The sequence below is a fragment of the Fulmarus glacialis genome, unplaced genomic scaffold (assembly GCF_000690835.1).
Source record: "Fulmarus glacialis isolate BGI_N327 unplaced genomic scaffold, ASM69083v1 scaffold20992, whole genome shotgun sequence".
Classification (NCBI taxonomy): Eukaryota; Metazoa; Chordata; class Aves; order Procellariiformes; family Procellariidae; genus Fulmarus; species Fulmarus glacialis.
The window spans coordinates 33,751-44,874 of NW_009198824.1; the positions used below are offsets into that span (position 1 = coordinate 33,751).

General features: G+C 36.3%; 1 protein-coding gene across 1 annotated transcript in view; it reads left to right on the forward strand.

Moving 5' to 3' along the window:
* Window positions 1-11,124, forward strand: part of RGS7 (regulator of G-protein signaling 7) — a gene marked incomplete at its 5' end in the record, with an annotated part of 68,824 nt that overhangs the window by 25,034 nt on the left and 32,666 nt on the right. The window contains 2 exons of the mRNA XM_009573052.1: window positions 1,437-1,513; window positions 1,668-1,749. Of these exons, the coding sequence (XP_009571347.1) occupies window positions 1,437-1,513; window positions 1,668-1,749 (159 nt within the window). The remainder of the gene's footprint in view (window positions 1-1,436; window positions 1,514-1,667; window positions 1,750-11,124) is intronic.

Sequence of the window (11,124 nt, forward strand, 5' to 3'; positions counted from 1 at the left end):
ATCAGTTACACGAGAGGCAAAGAAGGTCAGACTAGAAGCACTTCCCACTCCCTGAAAGTTCTGTTGTGCCCCAGGCAAAGATAATTGGGGCCAGGAAGAGCCGGCAAAAGAGGGAGTTTGATTAGCTGATGAGAATGGCACTCGCGAAGGAGACACATGTATTGAATTCCATCCCTATCCCCCCAAAAGTTCCTGAATTTTTCAGGAAAATGTCAACATAAAATTCATGAACAGCCCTGGCTCTGCGCTGAAAGCTGTCCAGCTGTGCTACTGTGACATGATAGCAGGATAGTCAGCCAGGCCTCTCAACATGCCAAATACTCCAGCCGCAGCACCATGCTGACACGCTTTATTGCTGCTTCTGGCACAAGCTTGCTTTTCAGTGTACTGCACTGTGGGGTATGCATAATTTTATACTTACATGCCTTAGAAAATTCACCTCCAGTATACAATCCACGAGAGCCTTTACTGGTATTGACAAGATCTCTAGAAAGTCTCCTCTTCACTCTCTGCAGTCTTGCTTTTCAGTAAGTATGTCATAGAGATGCACCTGCAATGCACAGAAATACAGTTAAAGCAACACTTTTTGTTAGGAAGCTTACAATTTTTCACTTAGTCTCAGTAAAAGCAGTGCAGGAAGGTAACTCGGGTCTTTTTGGAGGAAGTTAAGAACCTTCTCCATGTTAACAGACTACATACTGCTGCCATTTAAGCTGGAGGGAGATTAGAAAAGCTCTGTTACAGATAGTGAAGCTGTTCCAGCATCACTGGAGGAAAAAATTTTGCTAAGATTTTACAAGTCTTCTTTCTGTTATTATTAGTGGGCTGTAGGATATACATATTTCCTGTGCAGTAGTGAAGAACTATAGTCCGCTTTTTTTTAAAATGAGGATAGCTGTGGAGGTCTTGGAAGATTCCTATACTACCAAAATATTGATAGATTCTTATTATTGTATTTTAAATAAATTGATAAGCAGCCAACACTGTTCAATGCAAACCATTTGTATAGATGACTGATGGGAATTGTTATGTGGATCATCCAGTATGGAAAGTACTGCTGTTATCTTTCAGTATTAGGTTCTTTCAAAACAAGAATGTTTCTTTGTGTTATTACAAAATTACTCAGCCAGCACCCAGTATATAAAAATCCTTCAGAAATCCCATGTTTTGTTGAAGGTTGCATCCACCCTTGTCATCAGAGTTTCAAAACTAAAATAGTTGGCGCATTCAAAAGTAGATAGATCTAGTATTCCATCCCATTTGGTGTCAAGCAAAGACTTTATATCAGATAAGTAAGGTACATTTACACCGGCACAGATATCACAACTTGTATTACATCTTGGGGTGGGCGAGGGGAAGAGGGAAAGATAAACTAAAAGCTATTAAATGGTAAGTAACTTACAACCTAACCCACTAAAATTGTGATGTATTTTCAGGAGAGTTTGGCCAGGCTACAGCGAGCATTTGCTCGGAAATGGGAGTTTATTTTTATGCAAGCTGAAGCACAAGCAAAGTAAGTTCCTTTGAAGATGAGGAGTTTTGGTTTTGCATGCTTTTTGAAGGGAGAAAGGGAGGGAGAAAGGGAGGGAAAAGTGGTTGGACACTTGTTATGTTTAAAATTACTGTCATCAACACCACTTCTTTTAAATATCCTATAACATTGACAGAGTGGACAAGAAGAGAGACAAGATAGAGAGGAAGATTCTTGACAGCCAGGAGCGAGCGTTCTGGGACGTGCACCGGCCGGTGGTGAGTGCCAGTGGGGCCGCTCTGCCTGTGAGCGGGCCACTGATAAATGTCGGCCTCTGTGGAACATTGGGGTAGTCTGGGAACAAGTTAAAGGGCTGTAGGGCCGGGGGTTGGGGCCCGCCTCCCTTTTTTGCAGGATCTATACTTTATATTGTTCTACTATTGAAGACTGCAGATGTGTGTACACTCAGTTTGGGGTTTTTAGTGAATAGATTTGTGGTGTCTGATTTCTTGAATCAGAAGATACCTGTCTTTGACTATTACTATCTCAAAGGTTTCTCAAGGTATGAGTCACACAACCAAAATTATCGGCATAGCTAAAAATACTTTAAAAAAAATCTTTTTTTTTAATCTGCTTTTTTGCTCCCTAAGCCTTTCAACTTCACTTTGGTCATATTTCCACGCTGTTTTTAATGTAGTTTAGATGTTGGTTTTAATGTAGGTTAGATATTGTTGGCTTTGAGCTGTGGGAGTCATACACTGTCTAAACAAGATTTGTCTGAGTTGCTTCTCAAAGTCCACCTGAAACAAAATTTGAAAAAAAAAAAGAGGGTCTTAAATAATCAACTACCTTTGAGAGCTAAAACTTTGAGAAAGAATGTCAAATGTCACAAGACTTCCAATTAAACTGTGAGAACTCAATAATCACACTCTTTTGCTTTACAGAATGGTATCTGTTTCCCTTACCTAGAGTTAAGCTTTCATTTTCTGTGTACAGAGTTTGGTATCATTACCAATGAAACCGAATATGGACCATATCTTCCACTGTGACACTGGGAAAAGATACTTAACTAATCATTTTGGGGAAGTAAAGTTAGATTGATGATACCTGTAGAAGAGGTGAATACAGTAAGAAAGTTTCAAATAAAAAATAATAAACTTGGACAGGGTCAGCTTGCATTTGTGACTGTGGAATAGAAAGAGCAGTAGAAGAAATGGATTTTTAGGTAGGATTTAGAACATCAGGTAGAGAAAATCATTTGAAGTGAAAGATTCAAACCACAGGAATTAGATATAAGACGACTGGGACATTATTGTCTGACATAAAATAAGGAAGGAGGACAGAAAACAATCTGCCATCTGATGTTGATGGGAGCTACAAATAGAACAGACACAGAAAGTTTCTATGAACCTGAGAACTTCAAAGGTGCAGACAGCTTTTATATTAGCTGCAGAAATGGATCTAAGGGTTTTGAATCTGGGAATGAGATGCTATTGCCCCGTTTGGAAGAGAAGATGAATTGTTGAAGTTTCAAGTTAAGATATAGGCAGACAATAAGGAGAGAATTAAAGGGACCAGGACAAGAGGAAATTGAATCTGATTAAGAGCTTTGGCTGAACTGTGGATAAATTTGCCGGGTCCAGCAGATGTTTTTAATCTGGCTGTAGACATACCTAGGAAATAATAGAGGCAAAGGACTGGCTTACAGTCAGCAATGTAGGCTTCTAACTTTAGGAGATATAAATAGAAGAACAGAGAGGTTGATACTTTGGCTAACCAGCTCCTCTCACTAGTTAGTGAAATACTCATTTTGAAAACGTTGTTACGAATTTACTCTCACAGTAAAAGCCAGAAGCTTCTATTAAAAAGAATAAAAAATAAAAGAGGAACAGACTGAAAAGAGGAGGGTGATGCTAGAGCTAATTACAATTTCTAATGGCTTTTCAAGCCCCCCATAAAACTCATAGAAATGTTGCTGCAACTCTGGAGAGCTGATTTTGGAAAATTAGCTAATGTTTGGATAAGAATCTGGGGTTAATGATTTTTTTTTTTATTTAGTTTTTCATCTTTTGATAAAAATTCAGAGGCCAGGGACAGTGACAATATTGTTCAAAATCCACCCCAATTTAATTTTTTTTTTTTACTGAAAATGAATTTTGAGGACTAAATATTTCATTATTTGCTCTTTTTGTTTAGGTGAATAAATAAATATTTTCCAGGGTTTTTTTGCAGATGTCCTGGTCCCCAGTTGCTTTATTTCTTACCTACCTGGCTACAGGGCTGGTACAGAACCTTTACATATAGAAAATGATTTATGAATATTAAATCTGCATTTTATTTAAAAAAAAAAAAGAGATAGTTTAAGGTGATGGAAGGGATAGAAGAGGGAAGCAAGCCATCAGTCCAAAAGGACAGTGCAGCAGTGCACTACAGGAACGGGAGACATGAAAAAAGAACAGCTATATGACAGTGAAACCAGGAGAGTGTAGCTGCAGATAAAGAGCATAATTTGGGTATCAGAAATGTCACTGTGACTGATAAGTTTAAAATACAGGATATGAACCAAGGTTTGGTGTGTAAAGAGCATTTTCCTCAAAAATGTCACCTTTATGTCATAGGTCCCAAGTCAGAGACAATGATGCAGGTGGTTACAGAGGCCCTAGAAGATTTATGCCATAGTCTGAGAGACAGACAAATGCTTGAAAGTCATCATGGCTGTTACTTTTGATCAGCTGGCTGGCTAGTGCCCTCAACTTTTTCCTAGGTTTTCAGACTAAGATGATGCTTGGAGACGAACCAGAGAAAGTGGATTTGGAGAGGAGTTTTTTCAAATAGTCACCTGTTCTTCAACTTTCTTTTGAGAGGCAGTTAAGAGAACAGCTTTGATATCTCACTGATCAGTTTCCATTCTAATATTTATTTAATTGCATTTTCACTTTGTATTTAATTTGTTATTTTGCTGTGTATTTTAGTGTAACGTGGAGTGTAATCTCAGTCATTTCTGTAAATTCCAGTTGCTGGTTTATGTAGGAAGATCTTAGCTTGCAGCTAGAAAGAGCATGACTGAGCTTCAACTGTAGGTACTGCAGCCTGCAGAGACATTCCTGAACAACTTTTAATCTTACTAGTTCAGATACCAATCACAGTAAAACCATGGAAATGTGTATCAGGGAGAGCTGTATAAACTCCCTTGAGATTCTCGCAGCAGACCTAGGATAAAGTCCATGCCATTATTTCTAAAGTATAGCCAGTACCTAATATAGGACTGAGATTAATATTATTCACACATAGTGGTGCATTTCTCTTTTTGATGGCAGAGTAAACATGTCTTAAAAGCCTTCCTTTTCTTTCTACCCACCTACAAAGTGTATCATTTTCATAATTTTGAAACTTCTATGAAAACCAGACTATGTAACTGAGCGAAAATTTACTAGGAGGATTAGGACATTAGTCAAAAAGCAGTAACACATCAAACTAAATCAGGGAAGTCAGTTCCTTCCAGGCAAAAGAAATTAAGAAGCTGCTCTTGTTTCAAAAGAAATGTCATGCTCCTGATTAAAGTCTTTATATAAAAGAACTTATAGCTTTCCTGAATTATTATCTCTGTTTAAAACCCATCATCTTACACTTATTAAAAAGGGACAAACAGGTACCAAAACAGTAAATCCCCTGAAACATTCTCAAACCCACATCAAATACAGTAGGAGCAGAGTAGCTGCAGCTTGCTGTAAAATTGACTCTTTTAGGTAGCGAGCAAGGACAGCTGATGTCTTGCTGCTAGAAACGATTCACTTTTCTTCCTGAGTTACACATTAATGTAATTTAAATTAAATGCATAATAAAGGCCTGTTGGGTACTTGTTGAGATTCAGATTAATTCAGAACGTAATGAGAGAAGTATCCTTTTCTCCTGAAAGTCATCTGTATACTTCTTAACTATAATAAGTTGAAAAAAACTTTTTATTTTTTCCAAAACCAAAACAAATATTTGTGTGATTTAATACAGTACAACAAATTATCCAGGGTGGGTATGTCTGGTAAGGACAGCAGCAACGTTAAGGGCAAGTGTGGGTTTAAGATAATTCACTGATGATGTAAAATTCAGAAATATGTATGATTTCTGGATTTGGGGGTTTCATGCCATTGTTCCCTAGGAGCAAACTAGGAAAAAACTAATCTTTAAATTTTTTTAAACCTTGTCATGCGTGCCACACCGCTTGCTTCTCTATTTAGTATTTTTATGAGATTCTATCTCCATTAATATCATTTCATCTGTTCATATTTTAAAACTGTATTTCATGTGGTCTGAACGTGACCCTCAGCACCTGAGCCAGTAGGTAATATTACCGGGTGTCTAGGGTCATGCAGCAGATACTTGCGGTTATTTGTTCTGGGTTTTCTTTTCTTTTCTTTCATTGCTTTTGTTTTTAATGACTTTTCCATCCTGTCCTTCAAGATCAGCCTCAAAGACTCGGCAAAAGACTGAATTTAACTTGGCTAAGATGGCGCAATCCTTCATTTCACACTTCGCATGCTACAAATCCTAGACTTTTCTGGGCCAGTCGCTTATTTAGCCAGAGAACACTTCTGTCTGCTTGATCATAATGTTTTCAGAAAGTTTTTAAACATCTCCAGGAAACGAATGTGAATCATGCCATCCAACTTCTCTAGTGATGTATCTGCACACAATTTTCATGTCTTCTTTTGCACCTGTTTCACCATATATCCTTACAAGGGAGTTACCTCTCCAGCATACAGGGAATGCAGCCAAAGCAGCAATTGGCAGTCTCAGATAATTGCACTTCTGGTAATGAAACAAAGCCTTGTACAATGTTTTATTTTCAGAAGATGTTTATAATGTTTATGATCCATACTTGCATCTGTTTGAGGCAGATATTTATAAACCTTATAGCTAGCTTGCTAAGACCTTTATGGAAGAATTTGTACTCACATTATTTAGCATTGTTTTTTAGTCTGATACTTGAGTAAGGGTGGGACAGATGGGGAAAAAGAAGCCAGCTTTCTTGCAACAGTGCCCCAAACTGAAAGTGCTCAAGTTAAAACTGGGGTTATGAAGAGGTTGGAAATTGTGAAATAGCTAACTGATGAGATGGTGGAAGGACACACAAAAAAGAAATGATGTTATGGTTTTTAGTAAGACCCAATTCTGGTAGCAGCTAGGAAAATAAGATGAAGTAGTAAGGATAAGGAATTTTCTGAGTGAGTGCAATTTTTATACATTGATTTTTGTTTCTATGTGAATTAAATTTGCTGCTTTAATCCAAAGCATTCCATCAAGGATCTTCTTATAAATCAAAAGGCTGATAATCAATTTCTAAATGTCACCTGTATTTGCCATCAACATTTTCAGAGAAGTGGTCAGACTTCCCTGTTGTCACTTCTTTTCAAGAGAATAACATAAATTCTTCTGTATGGAATCCATAAAACAGCAGTTTCCTGCCTTTTGGAGTGAAAAAAATAATGACTCTGAGTATTTAGCACAGGGGCAACAAACCAGATAAATTTAATAGGTTTTCTTATGCAACAGTGTTGCAAATACTGGAATCTTCACATACACAAAAATCACATTAATACAGCCTTAATTAAAATTAATACTACTGAAGCACAGCTTGAATAAATACAATGGATCTAATTTCTGTACAATAATTTCTGGTTCTGAAAACCAGTCACTACAAACCTAAAATAGTCTATTGTAAATTAAGAGTAATTACAAATTAAATTACCTTTCAAAAAGAATTAAGCATATAACTTCCATGCAGTAGTATATTCTTTAGTACAGCTTCTATTTTAGTTTCATATGACTTGTCTCAAATATTAAATTTAAACATCCTTTTCATATGCATTTTGCATATTATATGTTTCTCTGACACACTAAGACCACTAAAAGAATTTTTTTTTTAAAACAATATGATAAAATCCTGTTCTCTTAAGATGAAAGCCCAGCTTTGCACTAGATCTGTCCTTAAACAAGCAAGTATGTGAGAACGTGAGAATCCCTGCCAAGATTCAAGATGCTCTATCTCCTATGGATTAATTTTATGGTTTAATTTATTAGTATTATATTTCTTGAAAATCTCTCTGTATCTCTTTTTCTCCTGTTCCAAGCAGGTCCTTGGTTTTCACAGCCAGTGGAATTCCCTGTGTGTCTGATACTACTCAGGGGAAAGATCTAAACTCTAGTTTGAGAAGACAAATAGGTATAAACAGGAAACTGGTACAGTGTAGGTTCCTTTTTTTGGAAAGATGTTGAAAATCTTTGAAATTTAAAGTGATCCTAAGTTCCATGCTAAGTGAGACTTCCCATCTCTTAATTTGAAAACCATCTGAGTTTTACCATGCTGCAAACATAATTAAAGCTTGATCAAACTAATTGATCAAGTGTCTCTCCTTTGTCTGATGGTCTTTGAACCTCATTTGTCTTGTCCAAACAAGAGAAACAACTCGTAGTTAAACTTTTATCCATTAACTGCACTCCTTGCCATGTTTTGATTAAGTCCACTTGAGAACAATGGAACTACTGCTATTTTGATAGTAGTTAGTGATCTTCAAATAAATCCTTGAATAAAGCAGGTATTGATTTTATAATTGGTCTAAATGGCAAGTCTTCTGTCCTTCACATGGGGCTGTCTATAGTGGGTTTATCTTATGCTTAAATGCTTATGCCTTTCTCTGCAGTTTATCAAGAATTCATTACTTCTGCATCAATAAATTTCTAGTGGACACAATCAGGTTTATTGCTCATTCATTTCAATTTAATAAATAAGTCTGGAACTTTATATTATTTATCTCTGTTTTTTAATGAGTCAAAATGAAATTAGCTAACGAGGACATGTATTGATCATTTAAATTCATTCTATGCTGCCTGCATAATTCTCTACTAAAACCTTCAACAGAAGAGAACACTTAATCCTATCAAAGTTTTTATTAATTCCTATGAATTAAGACAATCCCTTCCTTTGAAGGAAGCAGTTCAGTAAGATTTGACATTGAACATTCTGTGGCCTGAAATACCATTTCAATGAATGAATAGGAAAAAATGAAAAGCTATATTTACTTAATTAAAAGCCAATAGGTTGTACATCATTATCAGCTGATATAGACAGGTTTTAGCAGTTAAGCTGTGTACAACTAATTTGTTTCCATAATACTACTTGACTGTAGATCACTATATTCAGGGATATTTGCAGCATATTGTCAGATATATCACAGGTTTTAAAAATAGATTCATATTAAGGAATATAATGAAATTTGAGGCTATTCTATGCAAGTCCAGTTCCAAGTTGTATTCACTTATTTCAGTGTCACACTGAATCCATACATTGCAATTATTTACCCTATCTTGTGTTTCATAAAGATAGTATTTAATAGCATAACACATCTCTTTTAAGATACATAATGAAAAGGCTGTAGAAATTGGGGAAAATATCTAATGCTTTAGTAGAACAAGCAGGTTTTAATACTTTTTCTCTGATTATCTGCCAAATTTTTGAGGCATCTGGGAATGAAATCTGAAACATGCTGCTACAGAATTTATACTTGAGAACAATCTTGGGATTTGCTTCCTAATCATTAAATATGATTTATACGTGTTAATTGGAAGGTATAGCTGTACTTCCCAGATGAGCTAATTTCTGACAGAAGAGAGAGTCCATAGGAAAAACTAGGAAAAATTGTGAGCTAATTTTAGCGAAGTTTGGTCTGGAGTTCTAGGGAGGTGAAAACTTCATAGAAGCTGTATACGAAGTCATCCTCAAACTTACATACTTATTACAATTTATATATGAAGTTACCATGGCCATAATGGACTGTAATCCAAATATTTGTCTTTCTGTGTTTGCTTCTTATCAGAACTATAATGCAAGTGGGACCTCCGAAAAGGCACTGTAACTTAACAGCAGGTATCAAAAGTCCATCACAGTGCTTGTGTGTCAGTCACACACCTGAATCAAAAAGGCATGTTTCCAAAGAGATAGTTGTGCTAAAAGTAATTGTGCAGAAGCTGGGAATAGGATACTATTTTAAAAAAAAAAAAAAAGCGTGTATGACACACATACATACTCTTGGAAATCCAAGTAGAGAGAAGAAAAGTTGGTGCTAGTCCTTTCTATTACATGATAGTGTCTTGATACTTTTGTAAAACTTGCAGTGCCACTACACGTACAGGAAGAAAAAAAACTATCTGGTATCATCAATTTCAACTGTGGAACAAAGACTAAATTCATTAAGTAGCTAGACCCTGCGGTGGGGATACCCACCCAATCTAGTTTAGAGTTTGTAATTATTGGGTTATGCTACATTTGTGATAGATGGGGCATAAGTTGCAAAATTAAAAAAAAAAAAAAAAAAAGTCCATCACTTGTATCCTAATAATTAAACTCACCATAATATTTTTCCTCTTTCTTCAGACATCTGCTAATTTACTGAGGATTTGGTGCCTAGAGATGTTGTCAAGAGAAGTCCCAATGCTTACACACCTGATTTCTCAGAGTTATTTTCAAAGAACTGATGAACCAAATGGAAATTGTAATTAAGCCATAGACTTTTGGAGAGGCTAATAAAGTTCATAAAGAGTGTTTCAGATTAGGTACACCTAGCTGATTGTAAATTAAACCCACGATTAAGTGCTTCAGTTATAAGTAACAATATTTTTTTCCAACCAGAACAAGGTGGTTCCTGTAGCCCAGTCCCTGTAATCATTGGTTTGACTTTACTGCCTTGGGTGGTGTAACAGAGGCCAGTGAGATCCCCCCAGCAGCAGTATCAATACACGTTCCTACATATTTGCAGATTCTGGCAACTATGGCTACTTTATTTTTTCATCGCTTAGTTGAGATTGATTGATCTAATAGTTATAAAGCAAGCTACATTTTCAACAGCTTTCAGGTCCTTTCAGATAGCCACCCGGAAAAGAGTTTTCTGAAATTTGTGAAGGGTTGGAAATGTGCAGCCCTCCTTTGACTGGACCTTAAGATAACAGTTGGTTTTCCAAATCCTGTTAGAAGAGCTGACCGCTTGTACTCAGCACATTTGAAATGTTTCTCTGAGACTTTCTATTCCACCAGCAAAGTCATTGATTTGCAGCTCTTCCACTGCAAAGCCCTTTGACTCATTGACCCTGAAGTGTGTAAAAATGAGGTAAAACCCAAAAATATCCGAATAATCTATACCTAAACCTCAAGCTTTCCTTATAAGCCTTAGTGGGTTCTGCACACTCCAATAACTTCTATCTCTGGGAAATGAAAAATTGGTGCATTGCAGGAGAATACAGCCTGTGTTTTTCTTTGTGAGAGCTTCAGTTTTAGCCAATACTGACAACTTCCTCAATATAGGATTTTAATGTCTCCTCTGATGCTAGATTTTGTATGAGAAAAAATAAACTTTCCCACATAACCAGAGTCAAACTGGGTATTCCTCCAGCTAATAACTACTTTGTTTTTTTTTCAGCTGAGTGCCACTGGATTTTTTTTCTTTGCCTCATTTCTTTTTTATAATCTTTCATGCCCTTATTCTCCCCTTGATTTTTAACTATGCACAGTTCATCTAGCTACACAAGTAAACTGGAATATAAAAACTACAAATAAAAATGAACTCTAGTGTTCTGCTTATCATTCACTGTCTAATTAGCTTCCTTTC